At 44.0% G+C, this 13150-nt stretch overlaps 1 protein-coding gene across 2 annotated transcripts in view; it reads right to left on the reverse strand.

The window, feature by feature from the left end:
• The window catches only part of LOC110501866 (transmembrane protein 163a), an 86425-nt gene extending 73588 nt beyond the window's left edge, over positions 1–12837 (reverse strand). The window contains exon 1 of one of the 2 annotated variants that reach the window (XM_036959305.2): positions 12240–12837. In XM_036959305.2, the coding sequence (XP_036815200.1) occupies positions 12240–12423 (184 nt within the window). In that variant the 5' untranslated portion in view covers positions 12424–12837. Of the gene's footprint in view, positions 1–12236 lie in introns of both variants that reach the window. The other variant, XM_036959304.2, reaches the window with a different exon arrangement.
• Positions 12838–13150: the final 313 nt, after the last annotated feature.

Below are 13150 nucleotides of genomic sequence, written 5' to 3' on the forward strand. Positions count from 1 at the left end.
GGGTCAGTTTGTTATATCTGGAGTACTTCTCCTGTCCTATTCGGTGTCTTGTGTGAATTTAAGTATGCTCTCTCTAATTCTCTCTTTCTCTCTTTCTTTCTCTCTCTCGGAGGACCTGAGCCCTAGGACCATGCCTCAGGACTACCTGACATGATGACTCCTTGCTGTCCCCAGTCCACCTGGCCGTGCTGCTGCTCCAGTTTCAACTGTTCTGCCTGTGATTATTATTATTTGGCCATGCTGGTCATTTATGAACATTTGAACATCTTGGCCATGTTCTGTTATAATCTCCACCCGGCACAGCCAGAAGAGGACTGGCCACCCCACATAGCCTGGTTCCTCTCTAGGTTTCTTCCTAGGTTTTGGCCTTTCTAGGGAGCCACCCTGATAGCCCACCTGATAGCCCTCCTCTAGGTTACAGAGAACTGGTTGTCCCATCCACCAAACTATCAGGTGTGGAACAGGGAAGGGACTCAGGGGGTATGATAATTTGGTATAGAGCAGACCTAACTCACTCCATTAAATTAATCAAAACAGGTACATTTTACATTTGGCTAGAAATTCAAAAGGAAATGATCTCAACAGAGAAAAATGTCCTCCTGTGTGCTACCTATATCCCCCCACTAGAATCCCCATACTTTAATGTAGACAGCTTCTCCATCCTGGAGGGGGAAATCAATAATTTCCAGGCCCAGGGACATGCACTAGTTAGTCTGTGATGACCTACATGCCAGAACTGAACAAGAACCTGACACACTCAGCACACAGGGAGACAAACACCTGCCTGCAGGTGACAGCATTCCCTCCCCCATATGCCCCCCTAGGCACAACTATGACAACATAACCAACAAAAACGGGTCACAACTCCTGCAGCTCTGTCGCATGCTGGGTATGTACATAGTCAATCGTAGGCTTCGAGGGGACTCCTATGGTAGGTACACTTACAGCTCATCTCTTGGCAGTAGTACTGTAGACTACTTTATCACTGACCTCAACCCAGAGTCTCTCAGAGCGTTCACAGTCAGCCCACTGACACCCCTATCAGACCACAGCAAAATCACAGTCTACTTGAACAGAGCAATACTCAATCATGAGGCTTCAAAGCCAGAGGAACTGCATATTAATAATAAATGCTATAGATGAAAGGAAAGTAGTGTAGAAACCTAACAAAAAACAATTAGTCAACAACGAATTCAATCCGTTTTAGACAACTTCCTGGACAAAACGTTCCACTGTAATAATGAAGGCATAAACTTGGCAGTAGAAAACCTAAACAGTATCTAAAATCTAAACCATTCAAACAGAAAACCAAAGAAAATTAACAACAATGACAAATGGTTTGATGAAAAATGCAAAAATCGAAAGAAAAAAAAATTTAGAAACCTGTCCAACCAAAAACATAGAGACGCATAAAACCTGAGTCTACACCTTCACTATGGTGAATCACTAAAACAATACAGAAAGACACTACAGAAAAAGAACAGCAGAAGTCAGCTCAATATAATGGAGGAATCCATAGACTCTAACCACTTCTGGGAAAATTGGAAAAATCTAAACAAACATTAATACAGAGAGTTATCTATCCAAAACGGAGATGTATGGGTAAACCACTTCTCCAATCTTTTTGACCCGAAAACAAAGAACAAACAGAAAAAACATATACATGATCAAATGCAAATCTCAGAATCAACTATTAAAGACAACCAGAACCCACTGGGTTCTCCAATTACATTGAATGAACTACAAGACAAAATACAAACCCTCCAACCCAAAAAGGCCTGTGGTGTTGGGGTGTTGGGATGGTATCCTCAACAAAATGATAAAATATACAAACCACAAATTACAATTGGCTATACTTAAACTCTTTCACATCATGATTGGCTATGGCATCTTCCCCAATATTTGGAACCATGGGCTGATCACCCAAATCCACAATAGAGGACACAAAGTTTACCACAATAACTACTGTGGGATATGTCAACAGCAAACTTGGGGAAAAACACACACATTTCTTTCCACAGGGCCGTGGGGTGAGACAGGGATGCAGCTGAAGCCCCACCCTCTTCAACATATATATCAAAGAATTGGCGAGGGCACTAGAACAGTCTGCAGCACCCGGCCTCACCCTAATAGAAACTGAAGTAAAATGTCTACAGTTTGCTGATGATCTGGTGCTTCTGTCACCATCCAAGGAGGGCCTACAGCAGCACCTAGATCTTCTGCACAGATTCTGCCAGACCTGAACCCTGACAGTAAACTTCAGTAAGACAAAAAAAATGGTCTTCCAAAAAAGGTCCAGTTGCCAGGACCACAAATACAAATTCCATCTGTCCACCGTTGCCCTAGAGCACACAAAAACAATACATACCTCAGCCTAAACATCAGCGCCAAAGGCAACTTCCACAACACTGTGAACAAGCTGAGAGATTTGGCACACCAATTAGGATATGGCTAAAAATACTTGAATCAGTTACCGAACCCATTGACCTTCATGGTTGTGAGGTCTGGGGTCCTCTCACCAACCAATAATTCAAAAAATGGGACAAACACCAAATTACGACTCTGCATGCAGAATCCTGCAAAAATATCATCTGTGTACAACGTAAAACACCAAATAATGCATGCAGAGCGGAATTAGGCAGATACACGCTGATTATCAAAATCCAGAAAAGAGCTGTTAAAAACCACCTTAAAGGAAGCGATTCCCAAACCTTCCATAGCAAAGACATCACCTCCAGATAGATGAATCTGGAGACGAGTCCCCTAAGCAAGCTGGTCCTGGGGCTCTGTTCCGAAACACAAACAGAACCCACAGAGTCCCAGGACAGCAGCACAATTAGACCCAACCAAATCATGAGAAAACAAAAATACACTTACTTGACACATTGGAAAGAATTAACAAAAAAACTGAGCAAACTGGAATGCAATTTGGCCCTACACAGAGAGTACACAGTGGCAGAATACCTGACCACTGTGACTGACCCAAACTTAAGGAAAGCTTTGACTATGTACAGACTTAGTGAGCATAGCCTTGCTATTGAGAAAGGCCGCCGTAGGCCGCCGTAGGCCGACCTGGCTCTCAAGAGAAGACAAAATGAGGTGGAAACTGAGCTGCACTTCCTAACCTCCTGTCCAACTTATGACCATATTAGAGATACATATTTCCCTCAGATTACACAGATCCACAAAGAAATTGAAAACAAACCCAATTTTGATAAACTCCCATATCTACTGGGTGAAATTCCACAGTGTGCCATCAGAGCAGCAAGATTTGTGACCTATTGCCACAAGAAAAGGGCAACCAGTGAAGAACAAACACCATTGTAAATACAACCCATATTTATGTTCGCTGTACTTGAACTATTTGCACATAATATGACATTTGTAATGTCTTTATTCTTTTGGAACTTTTGTGAGTGTAATATTTACTATTAATTTATATTGTTTATTTCACTTTTGTTTATTATCTACTTCACATTTCAAGCCCTGAAATGGAATTGGGGGAAAAAAATGGAGAGAGCGAGAGAGCAAGAGAGAGGAGGGGGGAGAGAGAGAGGGGTGGAGAGAGAGAGAGAGAGAGAGGGGGGTGAGAGAGAGGGGTGGAGAGAGAGAGAGAGAGAGGGAGAGGGGGGTGAGAGAGAGAGAGAGCAAGAGAGCAAGAGAGAGGAGGGGGGAGAGAGAGAGAGAGAGAGAGAGAGAGAGAGAGAGAGAGAGAGAGAGAGAGAGAGAGAGAGAGAGGGGGAGAGAGAGAGAGGGAGGGAGAGAGAGAGGGGGGAGAGAGAGGGGTAGAGAGAGAGAGAGAGAGAGGGGGGGAGAGGGGGGTAAAGAGAGAGAGAGAGAGAGAGAGAGAGAGACTTACAGCACAGAGACCCTCAATGTCTTGTTGCTTTTTGTGCTATGTTTCTCTGTCTGCATGCTATGTCTTGCTTGTCCTGTGTTGCTGTGCGTGTGCTCACTGCTCATTGATTGTCGGTTTTGTAATTGTTTTTAAAAACCTGCCCAGGGACTGCGGTTGAAAATTAGCCGGTTGGCTAAAACCAGCACTTTTACTGAAACGTTGATTAATGTACACTGTCCCTGTAAAAATAAAAATCAACTTAAACTCAAACTCAATACTAGATGTTGTGATTATGAATCCAGCAGTGCTTCCCTCTTCATTGCCATGTGGGTTTGTGTGAATAAGCACTAAGACTCTTAGCTCTTTATACACACTGACTGACAGGAGATCGTAACTACAGACATCATAATGGAAGAAAACTACATGGAACCCCTCCTCTCATTGTACTCTCATCCTCGTCTCTCTGACGACCAATTTACATAATCAATAATTTTTTGTGTTACAGTCACATCCACAAGAGGAAAAGGGTGAAATTCCCTAGGGGGACAATCGTAGTGAAATATTTACCAGCTCATATCTCATTCCCTTTACTCGTTGATTTGAGTTCAGTGGAAGGCAGGAATGTTATGAGGACCACACAGATCTGACAACTTGTTGACCTCTGACCTGAAATCAGCTTGTAAAGCTGTGTCTCAGCAGCATTAGTTCTTCTAAACGGAAATCAAAGGGAATCACATGTTCAAGTGTCCTCAGGGGTGAGTCTCAAGCCAAGTCAGTCAGGGGTGAAAGTCAAATTCAAAATCCCCCTCACCCTCCATGGTCTCTAAGTCAGCTTTAAGAAGAGTAGGCTAGTTGGTGGTCGAGAGTCACATGGCCCAGCTCCATACAGTTCTTATAGGATAGAGTTAATAACAGCTCTCTCTCTTTCTGTGTGTGTGTGTGTGTGTGTGTGTGTGTGTGTGTGTGTGTGTGTGTGGAGGGAGGGAGGGAGCGAGGTTGTTGGGCACATGCTTCCACTGCTGATCCTAGATGTGGATCATGTGAGTTGAACGAAGTTGCATTCTTCCCTGATGTTCTCTTACTCACTTCCTCTACACACACACACACACACACACACACACACACACACACACACACACACACACACACACGCACACGCACACGCACACGCACACACACACAACATAGATACTGACCCTACATTTGATGACAAACTGCATACATTGGATGATTCATACTTTATTTTTCTCAGAATTATGGAGGGTAAAGATCACAGTATGTAGGCTCGCTACAAAGTAGAACCATATAGTGTTCTTCGGTTTGTCCCCATAGGGCAGAGGTCAGCAACAGGGGCCACAACTTTCTTTGGCCCGCCCAATGTTTTTATATAAGAAATCTGTCCCCAAGTATTCCCACAAATAAAAAATAAATAAAAAAACATGTACATTAGCGATCGTGTCTTAATGTAATCAAGGTATATGAAATGATTGTTATTTTCATATACATTCGCTTTTTGGGCTTAGTTGTGGTCAATTTGCAGTGTACAAATTATTTACATTATTTTCCGGCCCCCCATCCTTTTGCTACGACAAAAATCTGTCCACGGCTGAATCTAGTTGCCTACCCCTGCCAAAAGGGAACCCTATTTGGTGCTGGGTAGAACCCTTTGCAGATGGTACCATCTAGAACCCTCTATGAAGGGTTTTTCATTGAGCCGTCTGTAAATGGTTTTAACCAGAGCCCTCTATAAAGGGTTCAACCAAGAACCCTTTGATCCTCTAAAGGTTCTACCTAGAGCTGGAAGGTCGGAAACTCCAGGTTTACAGGCCACATCAGGCCTGCAAGTCACATTATGCTGGCTTGCAAAGTGATGTGTAATTCCTATTGGAATCCAGCCAGAGTGAGGATATCCAACAACTGGAACTTTAAATCACCTGCAACCTCCATTCAGATGAAATGCCAGGGTAGGGATATATTGATTATTGAGACAACCTACATGATGTAAACTGGATTGATTGATCTTATGCTACACAAAGATACATAACTAGGTATTGTAACGTCCGCTTCCAGCTCACACTCTCAAACACATAGATCCCCTGAACGCAGCTCACTCTCCAGATCCCAATCACCTGAATTCTGATCACCTGTTCACACACCTGCATGTCATTATCACACACTATTTTAGTTCAGTTCTTTGCACCCCATCGTTGTGAGACACACATCTATTCGGAGCTCTGTTTTTCCGTAATTTAATCTTCCTGTGTACGATAGTTTTTGCCTGCCTCACTAACTACACCATTTGCCTATTCCCTGCCTGTACTTAAGCCTATCTGATTTCCTGTTATCAACCTACGTTACTAGCCTTTTCCCTGCCTGTACTGTTGCCTTTTGGACCCCCTGTGTATGACCTCTTGCCTGCCCCTGGACCCAGATACCTGCCTCCTCCTGTGTATGACCTCTTGCCTGCCCCTGGACCCAGATACCTGCCTCCTCCTGTGTATGACCTCTTGCCTGCCCCTGGACCCAGATACCTGCCTCCTCCTGTGTATGACCTCTTGCCTGCCCCTGGACCCAGATACCTGCCTCCTCCTGTGTATGACCTCTTGCCTGCCCCTGGACCCAGATACCTGCCTCCTCCTGTGTATGACCTCTTGCCTGCCCCTGGACCCAGATACCTGCCTCCTCCTGTGTATGACCTCTTGCCTGCCCCTGGACCCAGATACCTGACTCCTCCTGTGTATGACCTCTTGCCTGCCCCTGGACCCAGATACCTGCCTCCTCCTGTGTATGACCTCTTGCCTGCCCCTGGACCCAGATACCTGCCTCCTCCTGTGTATGACCTCTTGCCTGCCCCTGGACCCAGATACCTGCCTCCTCCTGTGTATGACCTCTTGCCTGCCCCTGGACCCAGATACCTGCCTCCTCCTGTGTATGACCTCTTGCCTGCCCCTAGACCCAGATACCTGACTCCTCCTGTGTATGACCTCTTGCCTGCCCCTGGACCCAGATACCTGCCTCCTCCTGTGTATGACCTCTTGCCTGCCCCTGGACCCAGATACCTGCCTCCTCCTGTGTATGACCTCTTGCCTGCCCCTGGACCCAGATACCTGCCTCCTCCTGTGTATGACCTCTTGCCTGCCCCTGGACCCAGATACCTGCCTCCTCCTGTGTATGACCTCTTGCCTGCCCCTGGACCCAGATACCTGCCTCCTCCTGTGTATGACCTCTTGCCTGCCCCTGGACCCAGATACCTGCCTCCTCCTGTGTATGACCTCTTGCCTGCCCCTGGACCCAGATACCTGCCTCCTCCTGTGTATGACCTCTTGCCTGCCCCTGGACCCAGATACCTGCCTCCTCCTGTGTATGACCTCTTGCCTGCCCCTGGACCCAGATACCTGACTCCTCCTGTGTATGACCTCTTGCCTGCCCCTGGACCCAGATACCTGCCTCCTCCTGTGTATGACCTCTTGCCTGCCCCTGGACCCAGATACCTGCCTCCTCCTGTGTATGACCTCTTGCCTGCCCCTGGACCCAGATACCTGCCTCCTCCTGTGGTCCTTGAACAATAAACACCTGCTGCGCCCTGCACTTGAAACCAGCTCTCTGTCTCCCATCGTGTTCATTACACAACTTCCATTGATCATCCTTGGGATGTTTCTACAACTTGATTGGAGTCCACCTGTGGTAAATTCAATTGATTGGACATGACTGGGAAAGGCACACCCCTGTCTATATAAGGTGTCAGAGCAAAAACCAAGCCATGAGGTCGAAGGAATTGCCCGTAAAGCTCAGAGACGGGATTGTGTTGAGGCACAGCTCTGGGTACCAAAACAATTCTGCAGCATTGAATGTCCCCAAAAACACAGTGGCCTCCATCCTTCTTAAATGAAAGAAGTTTGGAAACACCAACACTCTTGCTAGAGCTGGTCACGCAGCCAAACTGAGCAATCGGGGGAGAAAAACCTTGTTCAGCAAGGTGACCATGAAGCTTTTGGTCACTCTGACAGAACTACAGAGTTCCTCTGTGGAGATGGGAGAACCTTCCAGAAGGCTGACAGATCTTGAGAGGATCTGCAGAGAAGAATAAAATAAACTTCCCAAATACAGGTGTGCCAAGCTTGTAGCATCATACCCAAGACGACTCAAGGCTGTAATCTCTGCCAAAGGTGCTTCAACAAAGTATTGAGTAAAGGGTCTGAATACTTATGTAAATGTGATATTTTCCATTTTTTTAAATACATTTGCAAACATTTCTGAAAACCTGTTTTTGCCTTGTCATTATGGGGTATTGTGTGTAGATTGATGGGGGGGGGGGGGGGAAACAAATAATCAATTTTAGAAAAAGGTTGTAACGTAACAACATGTGGAAAAATTCAAGGGTTCTGATTACTTTCCGAATGCACTGAATATACTATGTCAGTACTGTATACGTAAAAATCATTAAGGGAATACGAGATGTATGCAGAAATATTCCCATATGGGTACAGTTTAAAACATTCTCACACATGTTTTTAAATTGACCAGATTATTCTAAGTTTAAACAGTGAGGTAAACACTCATGGTCAGGCACTATTTAAAAGAAAGAAAAAAAAATACTATCAAAAATCTTATTCAGATTCGGAAGGGTTGTATGTAAAACCCTTCTTTCCTTCCAAAGGATCCTCATCAAAGAACCCTTTCTTCAAAAAAAAGGTTCTTAGGATGAAAAAGGTTTCCAAAGAACCCTCGTTTTAAGAGTGTGTTTAATTCATCCCATAGAAATACATGAATTGTCGATCCATGCTGGTTTTGTGGATTAACTAGATTCCCTCACTACATGTTCATAATCTTCAACATACTCAAATTGGAAGTAATTCCAATTTTCGCCCTCTAATGAATATGGGATTAGATTCCCATGGCACTCTAGGCTATGACTGTAATCTCTCTAATAGAATGTTAATACATTTTCTGAAAAAACCCATAGAACCTTCCCTTTTAAAAGGGCAGGTTGGCATTTTTCATCATTAATCTTGTTCTGGAGGCAGCTCTGCAGTGGTCACTAGCTAGCACAGCCACAAAGTCATCAAATCTTACCCACACTGCCATCAAATCTTAACCACACTGCTAACCCTAATGCCTAAACCTAACCTTAAATTAGACAACAACAAAAAAAAATGCATTTTTACAATATAGCCAATTTTGACTTTGCAGCTGGCCTATCTAAATAAAGACTTGCCTAGTTCAGTAACGGTTAAATAAAAATAAAAATCAAAGGGGAACTCGCTCAGTGCTGCCACAAGGACAAGACTAAAGACAGTAAATGTGAACCTGTTTTAAAAGGTGGTTCCAACATAATCTCAATTCACTCTGACATTCCACTCCTCCGCACCGCACCATCTCCTATATTGCCAGCTGTCAATTAAAAACACATAAATTATTCAAAGCACTGAATTGATTGGTTGGGGTGATTCCAGGTGACACATGATATTACAGATGGGGGGGGGGGGGGGGGGGGGGGGGCGACGACAAAGACTCGGAAACCTCATGTTGAAGCTATGAGAAGCAGAGAGGCACAGTTGTAGACACAGGCACAGAGATGTTACATCCAGCGTGTACTGTATATCTGTAGTGAGCAACATGTACAGCTCTAACAATCTGTGCCAGAAAGCTATAGTCTCCTCTCTAGCCCTACTTCTGAAACTATGCATTCAGCCTTGACAGGCATATTCAAACGACTGCAGTTCTGAAAGGCAGCAAGGCTACAGTCTTGTATGTAAATGGGGGTGAGATGGAGGCAGCATATGTGGAGGGAGTTGTGGTGGGGGTATGGGGCTCTACTGTTTTAATGCAAACCGTTCAAAAACATTTCCTCCTTGATGTCCCTCTCTCTCTCTCATCTCTTTCCAGTCGGTATGTTTCAGACTCATCCCTGTGGGCAACGAGCATCATTAAGGCTCTCTAACACATTGACTGGGCCTCATTAGAGAGATTCAGCACCTAAACTCTTAGAAAAAAAGCTTCCAAAAGAGTTATTCGCCTGTCCTCCATTTGGGTTCCATTTAAAACCCTCTGTGGAAAGGGTTCTACCTGGAACCCAAAAGGGTTCTACATGGAACCAAAAAGGCTTATTCAAAAGGTTATCCTATGGGAACCACCGAAGAACCATTTTAGGTTATAGATATCGCCTTTTTTTTCTGAGTGTACAATCCTCCTAGTTACCTAGTTACCTAGTCTCTTCAGTTACCATCTCATTACATCTGCTCTGGTCACCCTATGACAGAGGCGTCAGTTGGGTATAGCTGGGCTAAACCATAGCTCAAGACCAAAAATGTAAGCTACATATAGGAAGGCTAAAATCATTCCAATCCCGATTCAAATGCAACGATGTCGCTCTCGCTGCTGGTGATTATCTGATCCACCTCTACGCAGACGACACCATTCGGTATACTTCTGGCCCTTCTTTGGACACTGTGTTAACTAACCTCCAGATGAGCTTCAATGCCATACAACTCTCCTTACGTGGCCTCCAACTGCTCTTAAATGCAAGTTAAACTAAAAGCATGCTCTTCAACCGTTCGCTGCCCACACCTGCCCGCCTGTCCAGCATCACTACTCTGGACGGTTATGATTTAGAATACGTGGACAACTACAAATACCTAGGTGTCTGATTAGACTGTATACTCTCTCCTTCCAGACTCACATTAAACATCTCCAATCCAAAATTAAATCTAGAATCGACTTCCTATATCGCAACAAAGCATCCTTCACTCATGCTGCCAAACATACCCTCGTAAAACTGACCATCCTACCGATCCTCGACTTTGGCGATGTCATTTACAAAACAGCCTCCAACACTCTACTCAACAAATTGGACACAGTCTATAACAGTGCCATTCGTTTTGTCACCAATGCCCCATATACCACCCACCTCATGACTTGTATGCTCTCGTTGGCTGGCCCTCGCTTCATACTCGTCGCCAAACCCACTGGCTCCAGGTCATCTACAAGTCTCTGCTAGGTAAAGCCCTGCCTTATCTCAGCACACTGGTCACCATAGCAGCACCCACCAATAGCACACGCTCCAGCAGGTATATCTCACTGGTCACCCCCAAAGCCAATTCTTCCTTTGGCAGCCTCTCCTTCCAGTTCTCTGCTGCTAATGACTGGAACGAACTGCAAAAATCTCTGAAGCTGGAGACTCTTACCTCCCTCACCAGCTGTCAGAGCAGCTCACAGATCACTGCAACTGTACATAGCTCATCTGTAAATAGCCCATCCAATCTACCTCATCCCCATACAGTATATATTTATTGATTTATATATCTTGCTCCTTTGCACCCCAGTATCTCTACTTGCATATTCATCTTCTGCACACCCTACCATTCCAGTGTTTAATTGCTATATTGTAATTACTTATCCATCATGGCCTATTTATTGCCTTACCTCTCGTATCCTACCTCATTTGCACATTCTGTATATAGATTTTTCTACTGTATTATTGATTGTACGTTTGTTTATTCCATGTGTTGGGATGTTATGACTGGGGTCTTGGTCATATCCATGTTGGGATGTTATGATAGGGGTCTTGGTCATATCCATGTTGGGATGTTATGATAGGGGTCTTGGTCATATCCATGTTGGGATTTTATGATAGGGGTCTTGGTTATATCCATGTTGGGATGTTATGATAGGGGTCTTGGTCATATCCATGTTGGGATGTTATGATAGGGGTCTTGGTTATATCCATGTTGGGATGTTATGATAGGGGTCTTGGTTATATCTATGTTGGGATGTCATACTGTTATAGTGTTATACTGTATAACATAGGTTATGTACAGACCTTATGTCAGACCTTAGTAAAGGTAAGTCTGTCTCCCTCCATTTCCATTTAGCATGACCTGTGTGTGTGTGTGTGTGTGTGTGTGTGTGTGTGTGTGTGTGTGTGTGTGTGTGTGTGTGTGTGTGAGACAGACAAAACTTCTGAATATTGAGGGTATTTTCATAACCACTGCATCTTATCTCCCTCTAAAAAAAGATTTCACACATGGAATTCAGGCTCAAAATGTACAATAATTTTTGTATTGTTTGATAACCTCTACAAATTCACATAAGGGTTTTGGTGATCATCCCGGAAGAAATAACCTAGATAATGTCAGACACAACATCTTGACAATAAGAGTGCTCTATAGAGACAGTGATGCTTGCCTATTATTTATCTCCAATTGCTTTGCCAAATTGACATGTCTCTGATGTTAAGCAGGTAAGTTATTATAGCAACACATTCATAATTTATCAAATTAATAATTGATCAAAACCACTTTCCAGATGCTATAAATACACTCCAGAAGCGCCCATCAATCACGTCAAGGTGAGGATTTACTTTTACAACAATAAAGTTTGTAATCCCTGAATTACTTACTACCTTGACCATCAACGCTGTCGGTGATTCTCATCTCTTGGTCCCGGTCCATATTAAAAGGATCGTCTTGACTCGGTATTTTGGATAGATTCGCATTAGACGCGCACCCGCCGTTCCGTACGGCCGAAGGGTCCACGAATGTGGGATCCGGGACAGGGAATGAATCTTGTGTCATTGGGTCAGTCATGGTTGTTTACTTATAAGTCAAAAGTCCTCGGGAAAAAAATAACTCACACCGGAGTTACAAATGCAGCCATCCAGGGCGCGAATGACGCCGGTGTTGACAGGACGAAGTGCAGAAAGCGATGACTAGATGAGAGATAAACGCAATCTCCACAGCATCAGCAGCAACAGACCCCTTACGGCCACACCCCTCTCTCTCCACTCTCTCTGACGACGAGATTTCGCACGATAGAGGGAACTGCAGTGAAAAGATTTATAAATCAAGATTCATTTGCTCAGATTCATACATGGGTTCATTTGCTTGAGTCTTGTAATATAGATCTGATTATTATCGACATGCAGTTGCTATAAAGACACAAGGCTGCCATTTGATGCTCAATTGTCGACTTTTGACGCGACAACTTTTCTACCCCTCCCCCGAAATCCTTCTATCACACGCAACCATGCGCAGAATGCAAGAACATAGCTCGAAAACACCCAACTGTCAATCAATTACTGGATTTCGATACCAATAAACAATTTATTTAATTTCTTTCTGTAAAACAACGGTATGATATGTTATGTTTGATATGGTTACATAAGACAGAAGGTTACTTATGCCAAGGTCAAGGAGTATGGGTCTGCATATAACATGAATGTCTAGCAACCCAAAGGTTACATTTTTTAATCACACCATGGACAACTTTAGCATTTTAACCAATCATCTACTTTGCAACCATTTAATACTTTTT

This window comes from Oncorhynchus mykiss, chromosome 22 (assembly GCF_057628025.1).
Source record: "Oncorhynchus mykiss isolate SJ-2025 chromosome 22, ASM5762802v1, whole genome shotgun sequence".
Lineage (NCBI taxonomy): Eukaryota > Metazoa > Chordata > Actinopteri > Salmoniformes > Salmonidae > Oncorhynchus > Oncorhynchus mykiss.